Source organism: Pituophis catenifer, unplaced genomic scaffold (assembly GCF_029215685.1).
Source record: "Pituophis catenifer annectens isolate HBS135680 unplaced genomic scaffold, rPitCat1.0.hap2 SCAF_3, whole genome shotgun sequence".
In the NCBI taxonomy this organism is placed as follows: Eukaryota; Metazoa; Chordata; class Lepidosauria; order Squamata; family Colubridae; genus Pituophis; species Pituophis catenifer.
Window position 1 is genome coordinate 96,198,059 of NW_027256883.1, and position 27,574 is coordinate 96,225,632.

The 27,574-nt window shown below is 40.2% G+C and overlaps 1 protein-coding gene across 12 annotated transcripts in view; it reads left to right on the forward strand.

The window, feature by feature from the left end:
* CXXC5 (CXXC finger protein 5) overlaps positions 1–27,574 on the forward strand; it is a 170,103-nt gene that overhangs the window by 99,465 nt on the left and 43,064 nt on the right. For 11 of the 12 annotated variants that reach the window (XR_011600226.1, XM_070940815.1, XM_070940811.1 and 8 more), the window contains 2 exons: positions 8,717–8,838; positions 22,750–23,710. Coding sequence is in view for 11 of the 12 variants with exons in the window: in XM_070940815.1 (XP_070796916.1) it covers positions 22,931–23,710 (780 nt within the window). In the remaining variant the exon portion in view is untranslated. Of the gene's footprint in view, positions 1–8,716; positions 8,839–13,309; positions 13,352–22,003; positions 22,074–22,749; positions 23,711–27,574 lie in introns of those variants that run through there. The other variant, XM_070940817.1, reaches the window with a different exon arrangement.

Sequence of the window (27,574 nt, forward strand, 5' to 3'; positions counted from 1 at the left end):
ATGCCATTTGCCTGCAAGCAGGAACTAATAAGATCACAAAATAGATAAAGTAATTAAAAATGAAACTAAAATGCCCTGGGACTTTAGAATTCAAAGAGACAAATATCTGCCAGACAAAATCCCAGACTTTACTGAAAAGAAAGACAAAGAATTCTGGATGGTGGATGTGGCAGTACCTGGAGATAGCATAACAGAAGACAAAGAACTGGAGAAAATCACAAAATAGAAAGACCTGCAAATAGAAGTAGAATGATAATGGCAAAAGAAAGCAAAGATAGTACTGAAAGTAATAGATGCCTTGGGTACAATTCTAAAACATCTGGAGCACCACTTGAATACCATCCACATTGACAAAATCACCATCAATCAATTGCAAAAAGCAGTTTTATTTGAAAGAGCTTACATCCTGTCACCATACTTTTAACACCATCAAGCACCAACATCTGAATCTCCCACGTCCTTGGGAAAACTCAGTAGGTAGATAAAAATACTAAACAGTCCAAACATGTGGCTGATTGTCAACCATAACTATATTCTGTTCCAATATTCTGAGCCTTGATAGTACAGTGGTTTAGTGCACCCTGTCATTAACACAGCTGCCTGCAATTTCTGCTGGTTCGAATCTCTCCAAGGCTCAAGGTTGACTCAGCCTTCCATCCTTTCTAAGGTAGGTGAAATGAGGACCCAGTTTGTGGGGGCAATAAGCTGACTTTGTATAAAATATACAAAAGAATGAAGGCTATTGCTTAACGCATTGTAAGCCGCCCTGAGTCTCCGGAGAAGGGCGGCATATAAATCAAATTAAAAAAAAAAAATTGTGAACTGGCCAGAGTTGCTCTGGTGTTGGACAGTGCCAAAGTAAAATAAATAAACAAGCAGCATTATTTTTGTTCTCACTGTTTTCCCTCAGCAGCTGTTTATACTAAAAATCTGGTGGTTGGGATAAACCTAGAATAATAATTAGGAAAAACTCCCATTTTAGTCCACTTCAAACAAGAATATTTTTTAAAATTCTATTTTTTTTTGTTCCTGTGCAGAAAAAGCATCATGGGATGTGATACTATTAATTTGTAATGTGTATATGTGTTGAAAGATATTCATAAGCATCAATCGCATGTGTCAACCTACATGCTTTTGTCAATTACATTCCAACCTTACCAGATTTGAAAGAAGACCTCTTCTCATCTCTTTTTCCTGGATGTAAACTGCTTAGGATTTCACAAACCAGGCCACCTTAATACCATAACAATAGAGTATCACTACTTGAAGACTAAGTTGAAGGTACTTTACTCAGGTCATCATGATGGCCTGAAATGTCTCATTGTGTTTTTTCCATGTTACAAATGATCATTGAAGGGTTGCCTCCTCTTTAATAGGAATGTTTTCATAACCAATTATCTAGAAACAAATTTGTTGGGCCTTTCAGCAGGATAGGATTCCAGTGTCTAAAGAAGTGGGCTGTGAATTAGTATTCCCGGAAAAGGGATTATGTTTGAGAGTAACAGCCAATAAATAAATTCTCGAGCAACAGGAAGAATTTCTTCTTGCATATCTATGAAGTACATTTACTGTCCTTCAGCACCTATGCCCAGCTGAAAGAAATATAATGCTGTTGGCAGCCAATCACCAGCATGCCAGCCTGTTGGCTGCATTCAGAATTGTTTTGACCCTGAGTGGCCACCCCAATTCTGATGTCACTCAGCATTTATCAGAATAGAAAGAGTCACAATTAAGAAATTGGCTATTTCTTCAAAAGTAGCCATTTGATATGTCTCCCTTGAATGAGTTCGGTGTTTTCTTGAGAATAACAATTTCTCCTACCATGCGGTCTTCGTTGCCGAACTTCAAGAAGTATCAGTAACAGTAGCAGCTGGTATCACAGCTGGGAGACAGGAGAAGATGCCAACATCTCCTGTCGACATCAAAAAACTACTGACTATTGAACAAAAAACATATAGGAGGTAGAATGAGGATTAGTTTATCAATAAATATGCATACAGGGATTCTGGATTTGTGGAGTGTCAGGAAAATTAAAAGTTCGGCTGAGTTGAGAGAGAGGAGAGAGAACAAAATGGTTTGTGAATATGTTCAGAGTAAGAGAGAGGGAAAAGAAACAGAAGGGAAACTGAGTAACAAAAAACAAAAATGATATTAACGTTTTAAGATTTAAACTTAAGTCTTGAATTCTTCAATATTTTATTGGTTTGGATAAAATAATTACGAAAAAAATTGGGATGAAATAAAATTGCAAGAGAAGTAAATGTTCAGCTAGCTCATTTATAAAACTATAGATAGAAATATTATAAATGGTGACATATGCAAAGGCTTTTTCAGAAAAATAAAAGTATATTTTTTGCAGTTACACAATCGCCACTAAAAAAAACCCCATTCAAATGCAATTATCATAATACCTAGTAGCAATAGTCTTTGGGAATCCTAATAGGCACAACTACAATATTTTTATGGTTTTCTAAGGTTGTCTGCAGTGTTAGTGTCTCTTCACAAATGTTGTATTAGGTTCTGCCATAATGTTGTGGGGCAGAAGTTTTATCTTGTTGTAGAGTTGCTCAATGAAACATCTGCTTTTAATTTAGGTGTTTGAAAGGAGAATAATTGTGTGTTAATGAATTATAGAGCTTCTCCCCCAAATTTTCATATACACATTAATAGTTTATATTAATTTATATAATTTACCGTATTTTTTGCACTAAGACGCTCCAGACCATAAGACGCACCTAGCTTTGGGGGAGGAAAACGAAAAAAAAATCTGCCTCTGCCTCCCAGCAATTTGCCTTCTTGCGGCAAATAGCAAACAGCCTGGTCAGCTTCATTTAGCACAAGCAACAGATTAGCGGTTGGATTGGCCTCCTAGAATACTGCCAATCAGCTGTTCCAGGCTACGGGTGTTGCCGCCTCTGTGCATCCCATTTTCAGCTCTGCATGCCCATTTACGGGCCGTTCCAGGGCTACCTGAAATGGGCCAAAAATGGGATGTGCAGAGACCAAACATGGGGCGTGCAGAAGCTGAAAATGGGATGCGCAGAGGTGGCGATAGGCAGCGTTGATGGGCGGCGGCAATCCCCGCAGCCTGGAACAGCTGATCGGTGGTATTCCAGGAGAAAGAGGCAGGCGGTGGGTGGGGCCTCGGCAACATTTGCTCTATAAGACGCACAGATATTTCCACCCACTATTTGGGGGGGGAGTACGTATTATAGTGTGAAAAATACGGTACTTCAGAGGCTTTCACTGGATTCAAGCAATTTATAAATGTGCTTGGAATTAATACCTCAAATCTTAGCTATTGCAGTTACAATATTATTACCAGCAGTACAATCAAACAGGAACAAAATTTATAGTGCTTTTAAGACAAATCCTTCAGTTTTAATAGGTTAAGTACTGAATGGAGTAGAATACAATTGCTGCCATATTAGTATAAACCTTGGCTGGTTTCATGTATTTATTATAGTGAAAATTCTTGTTAGCAAAGGTATGCTAACAAAGCCATAATAACAGTAATCAAATCAAAATTTATTATGGTCCTACACCTCTATAGATAATAACAGTAATCCCCCAAAGTTTGGCTTCTCAAGCTGTCATAGTTTAAAGTATTTTAATTAATATATAATTATTGAAAGTGGTAGATCTATTTCTTGTACTGCCCTAACCCTAACCTGAATGAAGTAATTAGTTTTATTCAAAGGATTAGTTACCCAATTGATTTCTTATTTTAGAGAGATACAAAACCACAGAGAATTGCAGCCTGGTCTACTATATAAAATCTGTTGTGTGTTGTATATAGTGTATAGTTGTCAGTTGAAGTTCTCATTCTAGTCTTCTGTTGGAGTGGGAAAATACTCTCTCCTAATAGGTTGTTTGGCTGATCAGTTGGATATAAAAGGAGCTATGTCAGCCAGGGAGTGAGGTTGCCTCACAGACAGTATTGAATAAAGAACTGTTAGAAATCACTCTGGCTTTGACTCCATTGTTCTTCCAGAATATAACAAAATCCATGTTTATTTGTAAATTATCACATCAATAGAATGCTGCATCCAGATGCAAACTAATGTAGCTTGGGTGTGACTTACTTCAAAACTCAAGGTTTCTTTTCTGTTATATGTGATGTGTGTATACAGCAATTAATACAGAAAACTGAATTGCTGTTTTTCTCCTTAAAACAAAATGGGCCTTTTCTGTAGTGATTCACTACTCCCAAATGTTTCATTTTTAAATAATGCAAGTTGATTTCAAGGTGCTGAACTAGTATAAATAGCAAATTACGTCAGAATATATTAAATCAAATTAAATGGCTTGCCACTTATTTTCTCCTTTCCCCACCTTCTTTGGTTAAGCTATTCAAGTAATGATTATTTGAACTGGTGAGGATGAACTGTCCAATTCAGCTGGAACTCTATTGAGAGCTGTCTATGTGGGTCCTTCTAAATCAGGTGTCAAACTGGCAGTCACTGGGCCAGATGTGTCACATGCAGGCTATGCCCACCCCAGCTCCGCGAAGGGAATCACAAAATGTCACATGACAGCAATGTGACGCCGCGAATTTGACCCCTGTGTTCTAAGTGGTCTCTTTGGCCTGATACAGTTCTTCGCTTTCTTCTGAAGCAGCAACTGCCACTGCCTCTATGAAATTGTCACTCAGAATGGTGAATAATTAACTGTTTCAAAAGTATTTTACCTTAGATTGGAAGGAAAGACTAGAGCCTGGAGAGAGAACAAAGGATAGACACCAGGCTGAAATCAGACAGATTTACAGTATGGCCTGGTAGTTTATAACCATGACTAGGATAGAACCTAGCATTGGGTATAATGAGTTATTTGGTGTTAACCAGCCGGACATCTTTTTTCAGTCTAGCTCTGAATTTATTCTCTTTCACATCCCATTTGTGGTTATGTATGCAAATCTGGTGAGAGCAGCAAGATAATGTCTTTGAGCCTCTTTAGGTGGCCTCTTGCGTGAAGCTGATTATATTGAGTGGAACCATTAGCATACGTATCTGTTTTTAAGAATGATTATTATTTATATCTCACTTTCGAGCATCAATCCTGTGAAATGCCTTGCAAGTAATATATAATGGAACCATAAATACCTGGAATCTCAGACTTGTAAATTTGGTTTTAAAAAAAGTCTTAAGAAGAAAAGAGAGCAGACATGCATATTCTGCTGTTAGATATTATATTTAAAATGCTGAAGATAGCTAGGAACAATAGATTGCCTTCAGATTTTGTTCAATCTCATTTTCTGAACTCATGCTAATTCTCCCTCCTGTTTCTGAGACTTGCGGAGACTGAAGTTTTGTTTGGGTTGAGACATCTTTCAAATGTTATTCCTTAATATAGAGCAGGGGTGTCAAACTTGATTTCATTGAGGGCTGCATCAGGGTTGTGTTTGACCTTGGGGGGCTGGGGTGGGTGTGGCCAGGGTGGGCATGGCCAGGGTGAGCATGGTCAGCTCAACATCACTTGTGTTGGGGGTGCCTGTGGTGGCCCGAGAGCTCTGCCAGCAAAAATGGGCTCTCGGGCTCTGTTTTTGGCTGCAACAGTCTCCTACAACCCTCTGCCAATGAAAATGGAACTCGGGAGGCATTGTACGAGTTCCATGTTCAATGTTCGGGAAGCAGTGTATGAGGACTAGGGTTTTAAATTATTATTCTAAAATAAAGCATTTAGAGGTTTTCAACTTTTTCAAAAAAAAATTCCTTATCTCTATTCCAGTATAGTACAGACTTTTTTTTTTTTTTTTTTTTACAAATGAAGGCGAATATATGTATCTCAGGATAACGTTGTAGGATTCAATTTGGGTCGGTCACCAGGATCAAAGGTTTAATTTTCGAGTTTTTGGACTCATGCTGGAGCAAAACCAAAACCTCTGGTCCTGGTGATCAACCCAGATTGGATCCTGCGAACTTTTTTAGCCTTAGCCATGAAAGTCGGCTGGGTGATTTTGGGTCATTCTCTCTCAGCCCAACTCACCTTACAGGGTGGTTGTTGTGGGGAAAATAGGAGGAAGAAGGTAGGTTGGATATGTTCATCCCTTGAGCTATGTGTAAAAGTAATAAAGATGGGATACAATAAATCACTTATTTTGTTTGTGTTTAAGCTGATTTAGAAACTTTCCCCAGAAAAACCTGAATATTAGCAATACATACAAAAAGTAGGAGCTCTACATTCAACCCATCATATTTTTCTTTCTTCACAGTATGGAAGTGGTATGCCATTGCCTAGGATGTTTTCCAATTTACTGATCTATTTTGCAGGTGTGATATTCCCCATAGTCTCCCATTCTAGTACTAACCATGCTTGGTCTTGTTTCACTTTTAGGCCCAGGCAAGATTTTCAAATTGCTGCCACCTGCTGGTGGACTTGAAAGATACATATATATTACTATATGCACATTTAATTGCTCTTCGAAGTTTCTGGCTTTGATGCCTAGAGTAGAACATTTACTATTTTTTCATTAATCAGAAAGAATTCAGTTCTACCTTTTCTAAGTAACAAATTTTACTAAAACACATACGGTTTTATGCTACAGCTCACAAGCTAGAAATACTATGGGTAACTATTCACCTGTTTTCTAGAAAAACTATAAGCAACAAACTGGAAAAAATGGATGCTTGTTGAAGCCTGCTGAAAATTTTAGAAAAATCAAAAATATCTTAAGACTTATCAGGATTCATTCCAACATTTATTCCAATTAGCATTCTGGGGAGATAGTTGAATTCAATGTGTATAAGTAGCATGTGGCTCTTCATTGTCTTATTAAAGTTAAGATATACCGTGTTTCTCTGAAAATAAGACTGGGTCTTACATTATTTTTTGCTCCAAAAGATGCATTAGGGCTTATTTTCTGGTTAGGTCTTATCTTTGGGGTAATACGGTACTAAATGCACCCATCTGGCTGACAATCTTAACGGGCTTATTTTGGGTGTAGGGCTTATATTATGAGCATCCTGAGAAATCATGCTAGGACTTAATTTCCGGTTGGGTCTTATTTTCGGGGAAACAGTATAAAAAGTTTTCATTGATGAACAAACAAAATCAGTAGGCTTACTTTTTAAAAATTCTTGTTGAGAAATATTATGAACAAAGCCTACAAGCAACTACACCCTTCAAACTTCAACTAATGTATTAAATTTGTATATTACTTCTTGTTTGGAATTAGGATATAGAGAAGCCTCATTCCAGTGTTTAAACAGTTCTTGCTATCACCTCCATTGGTAGTGAAATTTGAATGGATAGATTCTAATTGGTTCAGTGACCTGTTAGTTTTACAATGGAAATCTTTTAAAATGGTGCAATGCAACAGTGTTTTATTTCCTGACTAATTTAGACATTCTCCTAAACGTCATGACAATACTGTCCCTGTGATGTCTAAAGACTTACATGGGAAGTTACATTTAGTAACTGAATACAGATCGTAATGGAGAAAAAATCTAAGAACATGACCACGTCTAACTTCTACAATAGTTTCTGAATTGACTTGTAAAATAATAAAAGTAGTTGGTCTGGCTGAAATTGTTTCATTTATTTGTTCTTTGTTCCACTGTGATTCAGTAGAATGAATTGTAGTGTTACAATGAGTGTTAAGTTGTAGGAATATGACAGTTCCTCAGTATTCAATTCCACCCAAAATATTAGTTGGTATTTGACCATTTCCTTGTTACCTGCACATTCTACTAGATTATATTGAAGAACTACATGCCACTTGTGGCTCAGGTTGTATGCAAAATCTACTTTATAGAAGAAATTATAGGACACTTATTTGGAGGAATCATCATTAGACAGATTTACTTCAGAGTAAACGTGGTTGAAATCTAGGGTGTCTTCAAGAATTTGAACTATAGTTTATTATTTAAGTTGACCAGAAAAAAATGTGTCAAACATTTATAGAAAATGTTTCTGTGATGTAACACATGTCAGGTTTCCATATATTGAAGACCAAAAATCCAAGAGAGTGAAATATAAAAATATAAAATAATGTTTCATAATCTACGAATATGAATATTCTAAAGATTTAGTTCAGTCTTCATCTTATGCTGTGATGGGGTTACGTATCTTTTTGGCTGTAGAATGAAGCAACAGGTTTCTGATTTCTGTATGGAAACCATTATGTAATTTCCACCACCTTCTGATTGCTCAGGTGCATATCTGTCAAAAAACTCTAAATTATAGCCATTTTTCAATGGGTAAAATGTTTTTGGATGGGATGAACAATTAATTAGTTAACTTACTTTGTTTGCTTATTGAATTACTATCATTGCTCCTATTCTTTTCCTCCTCCTCCTCCTCCTCCTCCTCCTCTTCCTCCTCCTCCTCCTCCTCCTCCTCCTCCAACACTATTGACCCAAAAACTGTACTTTTTTGGGTTTGTACCTTATCTAAATTGCTGCTGGAAAGAACTGTAATGTGGCAGTATTTGGATTATAATACTGATAGGACAGCATTTTATATACAATTTGTAACATTATTATAACTGACTAAGGAGACATTATCACCACCAGACATTATCACCATAATGTTTAACAAACTGTTAATAAAAGATAGCCATAAATGTTGGGCCCAAAATTAACAATTTTAAAGAGGGAGAACCTGTAACTGATAAACATTGGGAACTGAATTAATAGTGTACTGTAGATAAGAAGCATATGTTTCCATAAAATGATTGATGCATAATAATAATTTTCTTCTGTGTTTCATTATCCAGGGAGGAATCTGAAGATTTGTTGATGGATTTCATATGGAGTATCATTTAATGTGCTGAGATAAATAGAAGAACAGGCCACACACCTTTCTGCTGCTGTTTACATTTCAGGTTCAAATACTAAGGTAGACATTGCTCCAATTAGTTACACAAGTCAATCACTTTAAAATAAATCAGAGAACTGATGTTGTGTTTGGTTGCCTCTACTGAACTAATTACAATGTTTTTAGAGCTGGTTTTTCTAAAATAAAACCATTTGATTTAGATGTATTCGGTACATCTAGGAAACGAGTTGGAGGTTGAAGAATACTGAAACCATCAACATTCTTAAAAAATCATTTCCTTATTTCATCTTGTGGGAAACAAATGATATATTGTATAAAGAGCAGAAAAAAATATGATCCACTGAAATATGATCGCAGTTATACTGCTGAGCCCCAAAGGATAGAAATTTACCTGTGATTGTGTAAGACAATTAGCCTAGATGTGGTTGCAGTATTCTGAAAGTTTTCAGGTTTTGTAGTCCTAAATTCTATTGTTTTTTCCTAAGAATTATAGTAATTAGTTTCTGTCCTTAGTTTGGTTGTTGGTTAGAAAAAGTGTGATGACCCTAGTTGTTACTAGATTGATTATAAGGGGGAAATCTGGAGGTAGAGTTGGTTTCATGAAATCCAAGAATTCTTAGATATGTTCTAGTTTCATAATTTTGAGCATCTCATTGTTCAGTAGCAATCATGAAAGAGCAGTCAAATACATAGCACAGAATTGATGAGTAGCTGAAAAAAGTACAAACTTTGTTCCACTTAGAACATAATTTTGTTCCTGAGTTACGTTCCTGAGGCTGTTCATAAATTCATTTTGATTGCAAGTCCAACAAGCAATAAAAACATGTGCAGTACAGTTGTTACCTTACAGTATGTAATGTATCTATTAATAGTATACTGATGGAAGTTGGGAGATGGTAGGAAAGGAAGTTGGGAGAAGGCGGGAAGGGTTAGTTTCTTGCATACCACTTAGATAAACACCCTGCTGCAAATCTTTTCCTGCCTTCTTCTCAATTCCAGACCACTTGACATGGAAGTTTTGGTTACAGATTGGTTTGTTCATATCAGGAAAAGCTTGCAACTCGAAAGTTCATTAGTCAGTACCCTGCTTCCCCCCCCAACCCGATTTTTAAAACATCATCATTGGCCCTGGCCAAGATGAATGCAGGCCATATGGGTTTAAAAAGGAAATGTTTCTTGTAACTTTATGAAGATTACTTCATGTTTATGAATTATGCATTATCTTCGTTTAATCATCTTACCACAGTGAGATGAACCTAGACAAATGGAACAGGGCTTACAAAGATGGGATCTTATGGCCCAAATATTTATTTTGGACCGAACTCATTGATCTTGATGGGCCTTATTTTTAAATTGCCATTTCTAGGCTAGCTGTTAGATTTGTTCTATCGAATGTGTGCCAGCTTTGTGACTGAAGAGTCACATTCCATGTCAAGTGGTCTGGTGCTCCCAGGTCGACCATCACAGATTTTGATGAAATTTGGTGTGAACATGCACACACATCCCCAATGAACATTGGTAAAGTGTTATGTTTGCCAATGCAATACTTGCGGAGATATAGTCATTTGTATGACTTCATACCGCAACCTTCGACAGTATGACACTGAGATTTCAACAACTTTGAGACATAATATCTCCAGCAATATTTTGTTGAGAGAAACAAAACTTGGCCCTCTTGTATAACTTGTTGAGCTCTATTAAACAAAATAATAAAAACATTCTCATGAGCGACCTCCATCTAGATAATTGGGAGCAAAGTTGGCCGAAAATAACTGTGGTGCAAAAAAAGGGTAAAGTTTGGCTTCTTATATCTTTGGAAGGAAAGACATGAGAAATGTGAAACTTTGTGCATAATAACTTAGCAACACAAGGTTGTTGAATATAAAATTTCATTCTCCTACTGCTTTCCAATAATTCACAAATTGAGTGTAAATTTAACTGTTTTTGTAAAAATGCCAAAAATAGGGTATTTTCAGCCCGCTTGAAAGAGCATGTTTCAACCCCCCTTGGTGTTTCATCGCTGATGTATAAAGCCCTAAAAATAAGGACAAAGTGGAGGGCGTTGTATGGCAATGTCACATCCATTCTATTATTGTTTCATCTTGTTTGTTTTATATAAACATCATTACTACTATTATATTGTGTTGGTCCATGGTGACATTGTCATTACCAATTCAGGCACTTGATCCAGCAACTCCACCGTCATAGGGGGCACACCTGATAGCCATGCAATACCAGCCATGGGTGGGTTTCCAAGCCGGCAATTGGGCAGCTAGGTTCCCAAGCCTAAAGTGGGTATCTTATATGATTTCCAAGCTGAAGTCCATACTGTTCATATGAACTGCTAAATTCCAACGATTGCTTATATATGCTTGGGAACCAGATAGATACCCACACAAGGCTTTGGAACCTCGAGGAAGAAACCAAACTACAGGCTTGGGATCCTGAACCAAGAAACCCACCCGTAGCTGGAATTGCATGACTATCAGGTGTGCCCCCTATGGCGACGGGGTTGCTGGGTCAAGTGCCTGAACTGGTAATGAATTAGTATAAGATTTCTGCAATGCTCTTGCCCCATCCCAGTATAGCAGGTGATTTTATAATGCTTGCAGACTCAAATTGTAACACTAGGATTTGGAATTCTGAGCTGCAGAGTTTTTTTTAGTGTTGTCATAATTTGGTTAGAGAGGAGTACAATGCATGCTTTTTCTTTGGACTACATCCCATTTAATGGACCAATGTACATTGCATTAAGATTTGTCCATTATATCAAGATTTTACTACCCAAATGCTTCCATTTATGACAGTTATATAATTATGCAAATTATATAAATTGGCACAAATACTATACATTTGCATTTAACATTCTTCCCCCTCAAATGACTGAAAGCTCAGGATTTTACTATTCTCAAATCTCATCCACAAGTAAATAACATTTGACCTTCTGTAGGTTAAGTCTGTACATCAACCTAAATGAAATTGAAGCCTAAGTGCTTAAGCAACCAAATGGACAATCAAAATCTCAGAAGTTATTCTGAACAGTTTTCTGGACATGGGCTTGCGTTTGCCACTGCAGGGCACAGTAAATGCTTGGTCACTTAATATTCCACTACAATAGTCGTTCACCCAGTAGTGAATTTGCTGAGCCTTTCAATACTTCGAGACATTGTGGGACCATCCATACCTATCAGTAAGGATGGCCAAAAAAGTTTTTGTTCTTGTATCCTCCAACTGCTTTGAATGTACATGCTTTGAATGATCTGATAAAGATGGTCACATACCTCTAAAGTTAGTAAGTTAGCGGTAAAGTTTTCCATGCTAAAGCTTACCATTTACTTAAATAGCAAATTCTATTAACACCATTTGCCGTGAGGCACACTTAAGTAGCTAAATCATTATGGATATGGTTGCTTTTCAAATGTGTCTGTGCCTATGATGAACATTTGGTGCAAGAATGAGGTTTGTAGCCATATTGAAGACCTATGTCATTTCAAATAAAATTGTCACTGTAGCTGTTTATTATATTATAAAACTGTCCCTATTTCTATTTTGGCTTTTGATGAGATTTAGCCATGTCTCTCAATACAGCAGGAGTTATTCACCAACTAGATTTACAAAAAGAATGTACTTGTTGTAGAGCTTGTCTACTGATGGAGATTTTGGTCATGGTAGAGTAGTTTTGGAATTGGGTCGCCTTAACAAATCCAACAAATAAAAGAGAAACATATCCATGTTGCTACTCTACATATGGCACTGTATGGAGTATTGATGGAGAAAGCTACCAGCATGGCTGCATATCTAATAAAGTAGACAACAGCATCCATTATGGCGGCAGCAGATTTGGCTTTACAGCAATGAGCTGTATAAGCTTTGATTTGCTTGTATTGTCAGAGCTTTTCTTATTGGATTGTTGGCACTGTTTTGCTTTCTTATTAGAGAGCCCTTTGTAACTTTTCTGCAATTAAGGCCTATGTCTTCTTTATTCACAGCGTTTGCCTAAAATATGTCCATACATGACATCTGGTTATGTCCTTGATCTTCATCCATAACCTGGTTAACTCATTGTCTATTTTATCATATGCTGACATTTGTAAACCATTCCAAGAGTGCTATAAAGCACGTGGAGTGATATATAGGTAAGTGGTATTGCTAATGCTGCATGAAGGTCAGTAGAGGAACTGGATATGTAAGATTATTAGAAGTGGAATTTTTTCATGCAAATTTTCTCTCAACCTGTTTTTTATTCTCTGTGTTAGGTTGAAGAGATGTAGATGTTTCTTGTGGATCTAGTAAATTTAAGTCTGTATCAGTGGTAGGAAAAATCAATCTTGGAAATAATTGCGGTGAAGTATATAGTGGCAGAGAGAGTGTTGAACTTGAGAAAAGAAGATTAGAATAAAATTCTGATTTTGTTACTGTTTGTTTGGTGGCTTTAGGGCTTTGTCTCTGTCCTGAAACTTAACTTTGAAGATTCTGGTCTGGACACAAGATATTGAGGATATATCAAAACCATTTAATTCTGTAGGGTTAAATGGGAAGTAAAATATTCACCACTCGCCAGAGGAAGTCATAGGTATGTAGGAATTAATTGGTACTGTTGTAAGAATTACTTTAAACTTGCTAACCACTGTCCTACATTTTAAGAACCATATCATTTTCTTAATGTATATTGCTATGTTTTGAAGGAATCTAACAATAGTACTTGGGGAAAATATATTTTCTTTTATCAATCCATAGTAATTTTTTGTTCTTTACTGTGCTCACAAAGGCATGTGTCTTTTTGGGAACCTTTGGAACTTACAAGATTCTTTGATGGGAGCATTCTACCATTCTACCAGACATAGTTTTTTCCAAATACTTCAATTACTGAAATGATATAACAGGTCCAAAGAGACAGTCAGATCACCAGGGACCAAATGGAAAGCTATCCCCCAATATTAATGTTACATTCCTTCAGAACATAGCAATATACAGTGCAATATGTTAAATGTAACTCCTTCTTACTAGAGGGCCCTGATGGATTAATTCTTGAGACTACAGTATTAAGGAGAATCTTGATATCTTTGTTAGTCACATTTGTACAATTTGGATTATAAAATGGAAACTGAAATTACTTTGGGCCATACATTGTGAGATTTATGAGTGTTGGTTCCTGGATGCTCCATACTTTTCTCTCCCTAATGAAGTGCCAATGAAGATTAAATGAAATCTCAGTGGAAAGGGTGATGCTCTTATCCTGGTTTTCCAGTTTTCATGTCTGACAAACTGACTAGCCAAGCCATAATTTTACATTTGCCATTTATTATAATTGTCTTTTGAGATGTTTGCATATGCTAGAAAATTGGTAGCAGAAACATTATATCACACTGCAATATAACTTAGCAGAAGGAGAAAATATTTTGTACTACTTCTCTGAAGTTCAACAACATATCACAAGGAACAGATCTTTGGCTAGGAGAAATATAGAGCAAGTTGGTAATCTCAGTCTGAAATTTGAAGCTTGCTTGGAAAAACATTTCCCTTTTGAAGATAGCAGGAAAAGATTCTCTTGTCATGCACACTTTCTGCAGATGAGAAAAAAGAAAGGGATAAACATTTTCATTTAAAAAAATTGAAAGAAAGATTATTTATGAAGAAACCATTCTGATTGTATATATTTTGTTGCATTTTGCCATTTTTTTCAGGATCAAAATTTTTCAACTTAAGCAAGCTTGGCAGTTTCAAAAGTTCTTTTATTTTTTAGTGTTTATTTCTCAATATAATTTCCATAGTTCCAGTAAAAATATTTTTTCCAGATAGCAAATCTTTTTATTTGCTTGTTCTATAGGCTAGATTTAATTTTTTTATCCATTGTTTTTCCAGAGTACTGCTCCTGCAGTCCATAGCTGGGTTTCTTCATCATCACTTCCTTTTGACTGGGTGATATTTCAAACTTATATCCCTCTTCGTCCTGTGGCCACGCCCCCTGCTCCCATAATGCTCCAGTCTTTTCACTCAGTCACTGGAGACTGGTGTGTTTCTTTCTCTCTTCGTGCACAATTGTGTTTTTTCTTAGGTCTTTTGGTGTTTTAGGCTTTTCTTTATTTTTGGTTAGTCTTTTTATCAGTGAGAGCCTGTTTAAAAGGAGCTGCAGGGAGCAAGAACCGGCGCTGGGGCTCCAGTCCGTTCTCCCCGGGGTCTTCTGAAGGCCGTCAGATCGCAGCTGGGGTTTCCGACCCGTCGGGGTGGTCCCCGATCCCATTTCTAGCCGCCGGTGTGAGCGTGGGGATTGCGGAGAGCTAGATTACCCCCCCACACCTCTACTTTGCACCTCAAACTTTTCGGCTCTCGTAGGGGCGGCTCCGGAGCCCTGCATGGTTTGCCCCGCAGGCTCTGATGTATTATCGGCGCTAGTGTGTGGAGGCTAAATATAGCTGGCTCGGCTGCCTCCCTTCCCGGCCGCTTTTCCCGCGCTGAGAGGACGCCTCGCTTATTCGTTGAAGACTCCAGCTGTGTCCTGAGCCGCCGGTGGTGAGCGAGTTGGGCATCCGTCCTCAGGGCGGTGCCCTCAAAGTATTGGAGCTGGGATTGTGTGGCGGGCGCTATCGTGGTGATCTTAATTGGTCTGTGAAGTGTCAGGTGTTGCTGTTCTCTCCCGCCTGTGCCTTACGAGCGCCTTACGAGCGCCATTTTGGGGCTGCCGTTTGTTCCGGCGGCCATTTTCATTCGGTCACAAGGCTAGGAACCTTCAACTTTCCCTGCGGCTGGCCTTTGATTGTTTTTTCGAGGGATTTTACCTTCGGAACCTTCAATTTGATTCACTGCCTCTGCCTTGCTTGCTGTCCTCGTTGTGTTGGGACCAAAGGGCTTGACCTCCTTTTTCTTAAGAAGTTCGTGAGCTTACTTCTGGGGTTTTTTTTCCTTGGTGCTTCCATCTGCGCTCCCTTATTGCCTATAGCACTTACGCACCCTCCCCCCCGCCATTCAGGCCTTTGGTGACTCTTGTATATAGTTCCAGCTGTTTAAAAAAAATAAAAAGAGAGAGACTTTTGATTATTATTGTATATAGACTTACCTGTCTGGAATGGCGGATTCCTACCTGTCCTCTGACTCAGAGCGGGAGCCCAGTCCACCTAGGGCTCCATCCACACACAAAACCAAATCGCGGGGGAGGTCTACTGCCACATCTGCTGAATCTCGCCAGCACAGACCTTCGTCAGCGGCAGAAAAAGACGCTTTTCGTCGCCACAGAGCGCTCGAGAGGCAGTGTGATAGGGCAAGGCAGGCCACGTTGGCTTCTGTCTTCGCCACTGATCAACAGTCGCTTCAGCATGGTCACACTTTGGTTCCTGAAGCCACAACTACTCTCGGGACGGACCCTGCCCCAGATCGTGCCTGCTCCTCGGCTGTGGATCCGTCTGTGCTTCAGTGTGGTCTCTCCAGAAGGACCTCAATGTCTTTACCAGATGTTTCAGCTGTAGGTCTGGCAGAACCCCAGGTTCCTTCCTCCCGTCGGGCAGAGGCGACCTTTACACCGACCGCTGCAGGGCTTCGGGGACCAGATGGTCAACTGCTAGCCCCCCAGGTGGACTTTCAGGCAGCGTTGTCCAATGGTTTTTCCTCTCTGTTGGCTGCGGGACTTCAGCAATCCACTCTGCAGCATCCTCTTCCAGTTCCACCTGCTGCTTATCACTCGAATATGCCTGTTCGCTCCAGGTCCCCATCGAGGTTGGCTCACGTCTCTTCGGGGGACTCCGACCAGGAGAAGGAGCTGCCTGAGGAATTGGAACTCTCGGAAGATGAGGGCCTTACACCGGACACCCCTGCCTTCTCCGGCTTGTTCCGACCTTCTTTGTTTAAATCATTGCTTCATAAAGCCCGACAGACCACCAATATGGGGGCCCCGCCTGCTGATCCGGCCTCTTCTGCAGCCCCCCATGAGGCTTTGTTTTCGTCGTCAAAACCAGGGAAAGACTTTATTCCCTGCCCTCAGCTTTTTTCCGATGTTCTGCAGTCTCCTTGGTCTCAACCTGGCTCCTTAATGGGCCCCACTAGCCTAGACAAAAAGTTGTACTGTGGAGCTCCGGAATTGGACAACTTATTATCTTTACCTGTAGTTGATCCTCCGATTGCAAACCTGTCTTCCTCTTCGCTCTTGTTGTCAGACGCGTTGGACGTTCTTAAGTCGGAGGACAGGAAAACTGAACTCTCCTTTCGCAAGGAACATCAGTCCCTGGCTTGGACAATTAAGACTGCGACTGCCACGTCGTTCTTTAATAGGGCCACGTTGCTTTGGCTGAAGCAACTTCAAGAGAGACTGCCGCCAGAAGACACACGTCTTCACCAAGACATAAATAAAATTGTGGCTGCCACCGAGTATTCAGCAGATGCCTCGCTAAATTCGGTGAAGTTCGCCTCGAGAGCCTTGGCCTCTTCTGTGACATCTCGCAGGCTTTTTTGGCTCCGAAATTGGAGAGCGGATGCCAAAGCAAAATGGAAGTTGGCGGCGGCTCCTTACAAGGCCCCGAACCTTTTCGGTCCTGCCCTAGATCCTGTCCTCGTCGAGGACAAGGATAAAAGGAAGGTGATGCCCGCATCTTTGTACCGCAGACCGGAGCATCGCTACGCACCCTATGTTCAGCGTCAGCCCTTTCGGGCCTCGTCGGGGTCGGGCGGCCCCTATTCACAGCGCAGTTTTTTTCCCGGAACCGACCGGTCGTCAGATAGGCAACGTTTTAGGGACAGATCCAGGTCCAGCGGCTCCAGACGTCCCTTCCGTGGAGCGGGCTTCCGCCAGGTCCGTCGTGGAAAATGACTACGAGTTGCAAGATCCCATTGGTGGGCGTCTTCAGCACTTCAGCCACCAATGGGAACGCTCAACCAAAGACGCCTGGATCCTTCGAACGGTATCTCAAGGTCTGGCCATTGAGTTTCTGGGATGTCCGCCTGTGCGCTATGTCCGCTGTCCTTCCCACCTGTCTCCCGACAAGGAGGCTCTCTTGCAGAAGGAGGTCCTCCACCTGCTTCTCATCCATGCAATAGAACCTGTTCCACTGGATCAGCGAGGCAAGGGCTTCTATTCGACTCTCTTTTTGGTTCCAAAACATTCGGGGGGTTGGAGAGCCATTTTAAATTTGAAGCAGCTGAATCTGTCGGTCCGCTACCACAGATTCAAGATGCATTCCCTGGGGTCCATCATTGCTGGGGTGCGACGGGGCGACCTCCTCCAGTCTGTCGACCTCAAGGAGGCATATCTGCACGTTCCGGTCCTTCCAGCCCACCGCCAATACCTACGCTTCCAAATTGGGGAGGACCATTATCAATACTGTGCAATGCCCTTGTCATCTGCTCCAAGGACCTTCACAAAACTGGTGGCGGTGGTGGCGGCTGCTCTCCGAATGTTGCCTGTGAGGGTGTTATGCTATCTGGATGACATTCTAGTCCTGTCCTCCTCCAGAAGCCAAGCATCTCGGGACCTGGCCCTTGTCATCAGTTCCTTTCAGGACCACGGGTTTTCGATCAACTTCCCAAAGAGTCATCTTCACCCGGCCACGGTTCTCCAACATTTGGGGGCGGTGATCGACTCTGTTCGGGGCCAAGTCTCCCTCTCCCCGGACAGGGTGGAAAGCATTCGCAATTTGATTTGGCTCATCCAGTCCAAGCGGTCTGTCCCTCTCCTGCATCTATCCCAGTTGTTGGGAAAAATGGTCTCTTGTTTCTCGATAGTGCCATGGGCGCGCAGACACACGAGGCCGTTACAGTGGTTCCTACTCCCTTTTCAACGCTCCGGTCGCAGCGATTCTCTCCACAAAGTCTCTCTCCCCCCTCAAATTTCCCTGTCCCTCAACTGGTGGACAGGTCCCAAACTTCTCCTCAGTACTCAGTTCCTGCTCCCAATCGATTGACGTTGACCTCAGATGCCAGCCTCTTAGGCTGGGGAGCCCATCTCGATGATCAAATGGTGCAGGGCCGCTGGTCACCTTCGGAACAAGCGTTGAGCATCAACATCTTGGAGTTGAGGGCGATTCGCCTAGCTCTTCGTCATTTTCAGCCCCTGTTGCAGGGCCAGCACGTCCTCGTCCTCACGGACAATATCTCAGCCAAGGCCCATATAAACAAAGAAGGGGGCACGAGGTCGAGGGACCTGATGTTGGAGGCGGAGAAGCTGTTCTCCTGGGCCGAGGGTCACGTTCTATCTCTGAAGGCCGATCACATCTCGGGCGTGGACAACGTCAGAGCCGATTGGCTCAGCAGGCAACTGATAGACCAGTCGGAATGGCAGCTGGACCCCGAGATTTTTCAAGAGATTACCACCATCTTTGGCCTGCCAGTAGTGGACCTGTTCGCCAATCTGGCGAACGCCCAACTTCCCAGATTTGTGACTCGTTACCCTTCTCAGAGGGCAGAGGATCACAACGCCCTACGTTGTCGCTGGCCCTCCGGCCTTTTGTACGCCTTTCCTCCAATTCCGCTGATCCCTCAGGTGATTCGGAAGTTGTTAGACGAATGTGCGGAACTGTTGCTGGTGGCCCCCAATTGGCCTCGTCGGCCATGGTATGCCGACCTGGTGGCTCTGGCCGTACTTCCTCCGTGGGAGATTCCACCGACACATCTCTCGCTGCGCCAAGGAGCAGTGTCCCACCCAGATCCAGGATGGCTCCAATTGGCCATTTGGCGTTTGAGCGGGTCATCCTGCGCAAGGACCGTCTCCCCGATTCCGTCATAACCACTATACAGGCGTCTCGTAGACCTTCAACATCGCGCATATACAAGGCCTCATGGCGGGCCTTTTGCACCTGGTGTGCTGACAACTTGGTGGACCCTACGTCGGCTCAGGTCGTTGACATTCTCTGTTTCCTACAATCCGGCCTGGACAAGGGCTTGTCGCCGTCTACTCTTCGCCGACAGACTGCTGCTCTGTCCACTGTCGTTCGTTGCCCTCCTTACTCGTCTCTGTCTCAACATCCCCAACTCAGAGAATTCTTTCATGGGGCTATGAACTTACATCCGCCTCCGGTTCGTCGATATCCGACCTGGGACCTTTCTCTTGTTCTTCAAGCGCTTATGTGTCCACCTTTCGAACCGCTGGGCTCTATATCTCTTAAGTATTTATCCTATAAGGTCGCCTTCCTCTTAGCGATCACATCCGCCAGGAGGATATCCGAACTTTCAGCTCTGTCAATCAGGAAAGACTTGTGTATTTTCCACGCCAATACTGTTGTTCTTCGCCTGGACCCGGCTTTTTTGCCTAAGGTGAACTCATATTTTCACCGTGCTCAGGAATTAATCCTTCCTGACTTCTGTCCGTCGCCCAGGCACCAACGTGAGAAGGATTGGCACACCCTTGACATGCGCAGGGCCCTCCGTCGTTATATTCGCAGGACTGAATCGTTCCGGAGAACGGAGGCCCTTTTGATATCTTTTCATCCGAGGTCTTTGGGCCAGAAAATATCTCCATCGACTGTGGGCAGGTGGATTAAGGCGTGCATCTCTACCGCTTATGAACGCCAGGGCAGGCAGGTTCCGTCTGGAATTTTGCCTCACTCTACTCGTAGTGCGGCGACGTCTGCTGCCTGGGCCACTCAGGCTTCTGTTTCCGATATTTGCCGGGCCGCCACCTGGTCCTTGGTGACACCTTTTATCAGACACTACAGGGTGGATTCTTTTGCCTCCGCTGAGGCTTCCTTTGGCCGTCGAGTCCTGCAAAGTGTTCTACCAACGCAGGACTCCGGGGGGCCTTTAGTTTCCCACCCTTAATTTTTCTGAGCTTGGGTATATCCCAGCTATGGACTGCAGGAGCAGTACTCTGGAAAACGAACATTGTCTTACCTGAAGGTTCCTTTTCGGAGTACTGCGACTGCAGTCCATCCCCTCCCATGATTTTATTTTTATATTCTTGGACTGTTGGTGTCTGAGCCGGACTGGACTTGTTATTGTTTTTTCCTCCTACTGCTGTTTTCTTGGAATCTTTTAGGTGGTCGCGCCTTCGTTCAAAGACTGGTGCATTATGGGAGCAGGGGGCGTGGCCACAGGACGAAGAGGTATATAAGTTTGAAATATCACCCAGTCAAAAGGAAGTGATGATGAAGAAACCCAGCTATGGACTGCAGTCGCAGTACTCCGAAAAGGAACATTCAGGTAAGACAATGTTCGTTTTCAAATAATGTATCTCAACTACCAGTGCGTACAGTACTATGGATATGGTGTAATATGAGTAAGAAAGCTTATTGGAAAACTGACATCTCTATGTTTCAATTTGGATTTATGACTGTTCCTTTTCACAATGACAGTGTCACAGTTCAAGAAATTGAAAAGATCTCTGTGTTACTGTGGTTGACAGTAACAGAGCGAGAATCTGCCATTGTGCCTTGGCTATGAGATCTCCTGTTAGAAAACACTTATGCTTTACTTTCAATCCTATTCAAAAATTTGGCAAATCTTTTACTGTTTATAAATGCTTTAGGCCCCCTCTGAGGAGAAATTAAAGAAATTTTACCTTTGAAATTGCATTATCTCAGTTACCACTTCAGACTGAAATACCGATTTGTCAAGTAGTTAGAAAAAAATTAAGTTTCAAAAGACTTTTTGCATAGTTTCTATTTATGACTTCATAGTATGGATTATTTGCATATAATAGAAATAAAACTGACTATCTCAGAATGAGATCCAAGATATATTGAAGTCTTCACTGGGTTAGTTGGCCTTTTTACTTTAACCTTTGATGAATTCTTTTCCCATTATTATAGCCTCTGAAAAGATCTCTGTTGTCTTGCATCCTCCTTGCAAACTCATTGCTGCCTTTCATGTGAATGAATGTCTTAACTGCAAGTCTAATTTCCTATTCAAAGACATAAACTGGACATTATGAAAATTTGAAACATTGTTGCATATTTTCTCCTTCATAGATTCAATGCTGCAGCCTGAAAGCCTGCTACCTATTTGGGGTTTCACAGTACATTGCTTTTGTTTGAAAGTGAAAAACTCAAGTTTTTTGTGACATTTGTATTTAGAAGTAGAGAATATCTATGTTATTAGGAACTTTTGCATACATTGAGCTTTCATTTATGCTGGCATATTCTTTCAGTTCTTTAAGATTACATTCTTGCCGATTATACATTTTTATTCCAGCTTTGTTTTTCTTGAATAAATAAGATATCTCATCTCTCTTACCATAGAACAATATGTCTAATACAGTAAGAGTACTTGTTTAACTAACTCACTCTTGTCTACCCATAACAACTCTCAGGCAGGAGTTTTTCCCAGACCCATGTAAAAATGCTGGAATTGGACTTGCACACAGATTCTTTTCTTCTCAGGTATAAAATTATTTATCATTTTAAAAATTAAATGGGCAATAATAAATAGCAAATTAACAGTTGCAGTTTATTTCAGCACTTGTTTCCCAATTTAGAATTTATGTTTTTAATAATAGAAGCTGGCTTCTTCATAAATTAATATGAAATGGCTGATTCATAACTATCCTGCTTGGTCACATCAAGGACAATACCTGTAGGAGAAATGATCTTCTGAGTACCCTGAAAGGAAGGGAAGATATAGAGCCAAGAAGTTTGCAAATAAAGAATTGAATTAGTCTCTTGTTTCTCATGTATTGTACAAGCAGTGTCAGATCACAGAGTAAGTCATCCAACGAAGGTCTGTAAAATCTAGATTAATGATGCATATCACATGGAAATATCTATTCTGACTATGTGATGCGTCCTGACTTTATTACCCTGTTTCCCCCAAAATAAGACATGCCCTGATAATAAGCCCAATCGGATTTTTGAGTGCATAGCAATAAGGCCAAGCGCTTATTTCACGGTTCAAAAAAAAATATAAGACACAGTCTTATTTTCGGGGAAACGCGGTATAAGGGAAATTTTAAGTTGAACACTAATAGAAAAGCTATTTGTTTTAGCAGTTGCTAACTTTTAGTAGTTTGCTAACGTCTCTCCTCTCTGTTTTTTGTTTTTTTGTTTTTTTTACTTTCAGAGCTACGTGTGATATATGAAACCTGCAGGAGATGTTGTAATGACTGTGAAATTACACTGAGGACAGATCTTGCTCCTTCCATTTTTTTGTGATTACTGCTCTTACTATTGTGATTGATCATTTTCTACAAGTGAGCTGGTAGCTTTGTCTGGTCTTTTTGTTTAAAAAAAGAGAAAGAAAGATGTCTGATCCTGACGCCCATCAAGATGCTGGTATCAAGCCAGGCTTGTTGGAAAAAAGCAACAATTCTGGTGATTCTCAGCCCTCAATCAACTTGGAAAGAAGGAACAAAAGTGGGATAATTAGTGAACCTTTGAACAAAAGTCTTAAGAAGTCTCGACCACTGTCCCATTACTCTGCTTTTGGTAGCAGCAGCTCATTAAGTGAACATTCAGAGAAATGTGTCCCTATGACCAACAGCAGTGAGGCAATCGTGGAAAAAAGCAATTCTACCTCAAAGCACAAAACCATCTCTGATATGTTGAGCAGATCAGATATTTCTTTGGAAGGACAGAACATCTTGCAACAGTTTGCTCAGTCTACAGAGTTGCTCAAAAGAGTAGTCCAGGAGCACATCCCTCTGCCTAATGACCATGGGACGGGCATCTCAGACATGGAAGCTGTCTCAACAGCTGAAACAATGAACAACCCATCTGATTTTCCTTACCTGGGGGCTTTTCCCATCAACCCTGGCCTTTTCATTATGACCCCTGCTGGTGTATTTTTGGCAGAAAGTGCACTCCATATGGCTGGCTTAGCAGAGTACCCAATGCAGAATGAATTGGCATCTGCCATCAATTCAGGGAAAAAGAAACGAAAACGATGTGGCATGTGTCCTCCTTGCAGAAGACGAATAAACTGTGAGCAGTGCAGCAGTTGTAGGAACCGTAAAACTGGACATCAGATTTGCAAATTCCGAAAATGTGAAGAACTTAAAAAGAAGCCTTCTGCTGCACTGGAGGTAATTGCCTTTGCTGACACAGCTTAATAATTCCCTCTCAACTGTCCTTTGTGGAATCAAATTATGAGGACTGGATGTGGAAATGTCAGACGTTTGAATCCATTAACAATTTGTACCTTTATATTTTATATAGCCCAGGCTTTTCACAGATATATATCCACACAGTTAATAATAATATTTAAAAGAGAGGGTGTTTTACATTAGTTTCCTTCATGAGATACAATGAGCTAGAACCTTATAGCAAGTTAAGCAGCTGATGTGGCAGTCACGGACACCTCCATCCAAGACTGCATGCATGGGTTCAGATTGCTGAGTGTTTTTCCAAGGAAAGATAATAAATGAAGAAATTCCTGTACATTAAAGAAAGAGGATCTATTCTATCTTGTATACATTTCTTGTTTAATACTATAGTGTTTTTGAGTGTTCACAATATTTTTACATGTGTTACTTTGATTTTAATATTTCAGCAATGGTGTAAGGTAAGCTTATATTAGAAGAAGGGCCAAGGGTAGAAGAAGGTATAGGTATAGCTTATTAATTTTACAGCTGGAGGGATATGGGTAGCCCTTGACTTATAAAACAATTGAGCCCAAAATTTATGTTGCTAAGCAAGACAGTTAAGTGTGTTTTGCTCACTTTACCTTTCTTGCCACAAGCATTAAATGAATCATTAAAGTTGTGATGTTAACAACACGGTTAAGTGAATCTGGCTTCGCCATTGATTTTGTTTGTTAGAAGGTCACTAAATGTGATCACATGACCCTGGGATATGTCATAAATATGAGTCGGTTGCTGAGCATCCAAATTTTGGTCATGTGGTCATTGTGATGCTGTTAACGGTTGTCAGTGTGAAAAACAGTCATAAATCAATTTTTTCAGTGCAATTGTCACTAAATAAAATATTGTAAGTCAAAGACTATCTCTATTTGCATTTAGAGTTTGTAGCTTAGGTGGTGCAACTGTGTATTCATCCTTCTTTGAGCTAGAAATAAAGATGTAGGGTTTTTGCCTCTTCATGGAAGTTATTAAGTGATGCAAAGATTTACCACTTTGTACTATTTATGAGGAAGTTGTTAATATGCATGCCTCTTCTCAAGATGTGATCATCCATTAATCCATATTAGTTTCAAACAAATGAAGCTTGATGTAGCATAATGTGAGAGTTCTCAAAGAATCAGAGCTAGGCACTTAACTTCCTTCCTTCCTTCCTTCCTTCCTTCCTTCCCTCCCTCCCTCCCTCCCTCCCTTGGTTATATTGCAACATAGTATTCTTTACTTAGCCCAGTACTGATTTTGACTACATCTCAGTAACAGAGTTGGAAGGGACCTTGAAGGTCATCTAGTCCAACTCCCTGCTCACAAAGGAGACCTATACTAGGGATTCAAACTGCCAACCTTTCTGATCGACAAGCTCAGCATCATCTCTTCAAAGTCCCAAAGGTCTTGATTTACCCAGCTATACAAGATTCTTATAACTTGGAAGCACAAGGAACACATATGTCTATATTCTAGAACACCCCATTATAGTTCTTAAACTCTGGAAAATATCCTGTTCCTAGGAAGTTAACTTGTTATAAAGATTACATTCATTCTTTCATTTTATTTCATCAAACCCTTGGGATGGTGTGAATTTTCTCGCAGATGTTTATCTGTCTGAACTTTGCCCAGTAGCTGACAATCTTGAAAGTCCATGCCCAGAACCTTTATTAAACTTTTCTTGTCAATAGAATTTGATTTAGTAAAGCTCATTGATGTTTGACTAAGCATAGAGCTCCAAATCTTTGTAATTTGAAAGAATGGGTGCTTAAATACAGTAAACATGAGCTCTCAAATGAAAGAATAAAGATTAGACAATAAGGATTAGGATTATAATTGAGATAAAAGCACAGCAAAATAAAGACATAAATAATTCCAGCATGTGAAAAAAATCCAGTAATGTTTAGATTTAACTGCGAATCTGCAAGCAAAGAAAAATGTGTATATACTAGTTCATTTCTCAAGATGCATTAATGACTTAAAAATAAATTTATTTGAATTTGAGGAGTGACCTTAATTAAACAATTTACTCCCATTTTACTTGAAAATGTACATAAATCAATTTTGATAAACAATAACATTGGGGCTTCTTCAGCATAGTTGCAAAAAGGTAAGACAATGGCAAATCACTTCCATGCTGTTATGAAGAAAATTGCATGGATATGATCAGCAATTCAGCAGGAGTTGAACTTGATTCAAATGAGTTGTTTCAAGAAAGCAAATTAGAATGTATGCACCAAAGCCATGATGGTGCACCTTCTGCAAGAAAAAAAAATCAGATGCAGTTTGGAGCTTGGATAATGCCAATTTTGAATAGAGATAAAACAAAAGCAAAACCCCCCAGGTGATTATTTCTCTGAACTAAATTTCACCAATTGAGGCTACTTTTCCATAAAGGAAGGGAACATCAGTATTCTCATGTAGCATGCAGTTTTGTTAAATCTGTTGCATATAAATTATGCAGGTTTGATTTCTTATTTGGGTCATTGCTGATTCCTGAATTACAGAATTGTCAGATTGCATATTATTCTAGCCTGTATATTCTAGCCTGTACATTATGTGGAGAGGTGCCAAAATTTAAACCCTGATTTTATTTGGTTGTACAGAATGGATAGCAGTCTTCTGGAATTCTTTTGCTGTGGAGGTCATTAACTAATAATAAATCTACTTACTGGAATTTGGTGTCCTTGGAAGTTTGGTCCTTCAGTTTCTTGCTTAGCTGACTGGAAGCTATTTGATAGCCAGTATGTTAAAATGCAGCCTAGATAAAATAGAAATATCATGAGATGGAGATAGGTTGTCTCCCCAAGTGAATGATATTGAATCTGGGATGGACTTTCTCTGAAATTTCAGTTATGCTGTTTGGGACTACTCTTGTCATTGCCATTGGGGGTTGTCTGAGTGGTTAAATGGTGTATTACCAACTAATCAGTACTAAATGTACAAATTATCTTGTCTGGAATCAGGTATAATACTTCATTCACTCAGATTACTCCTATTGTTCTAATTAGAATTATTTTTTAAAATAATCCAGTAATCCAGAATTGTACTTCTACTGAAGTACAATTGTATTAATTAGGGTAGGTCAACAGAATATTAAGAATTGTATTAATTAGGGTAGGTCAACAGAATATTAAGGTATCAGCTATATTGGGTTCTAGACCATTTCTAAACCAAACTCAGGGTACTAATGCTGTCCTTTTAAACCTTTAAACCTTTCTCCATCTGAGGCCAGCCATCTGTCTTCCATCTAGGACAGCAGCTCCCAACCTTTTGGGTGCCAGGAACTGGTTCTGTGGAGGGTGGTTTTCCCATGGACTAGTGGGCGTGGTTTTGCATACTTCCTGGATACCGCATGTACATGAATGGGGCTTAAGGGTTATGGACCCCTGATTTAAGAAACATCACAGTTGTACTAGGCTAAGATATTTCTCTTCTAGGCATTTTAGAATTTGATAAAATCCAGAATGCATGTGTCTTTATTCTGTTAACATTGTGACATTTATTTACTATCCAAGCAATTTCATTTTACTATTTTATCATTTTCATTTCTTCAGACAGTATTAAAGTTTATTAAGAGAAATATCATCATTGGTGGATTAAAACATAATAGTGTTTGAAAAGACAGTCATGCAAACAAAGAATCAGAATAGTTCTCTGGGTCTAGAAAGAAAAGGCTATAATGAATGAATGAAATTGAAAGAAGCACTAAGAACCTTCCAACTGGTGAGGGTTGTTTTGTTTTGGGGATCCTAGTTTTGTTGGAGATACCTAAGCGGAGTCTGAGCAGCAACAGGGATAGGTTCTACTTACCTTTACTACCGGTTC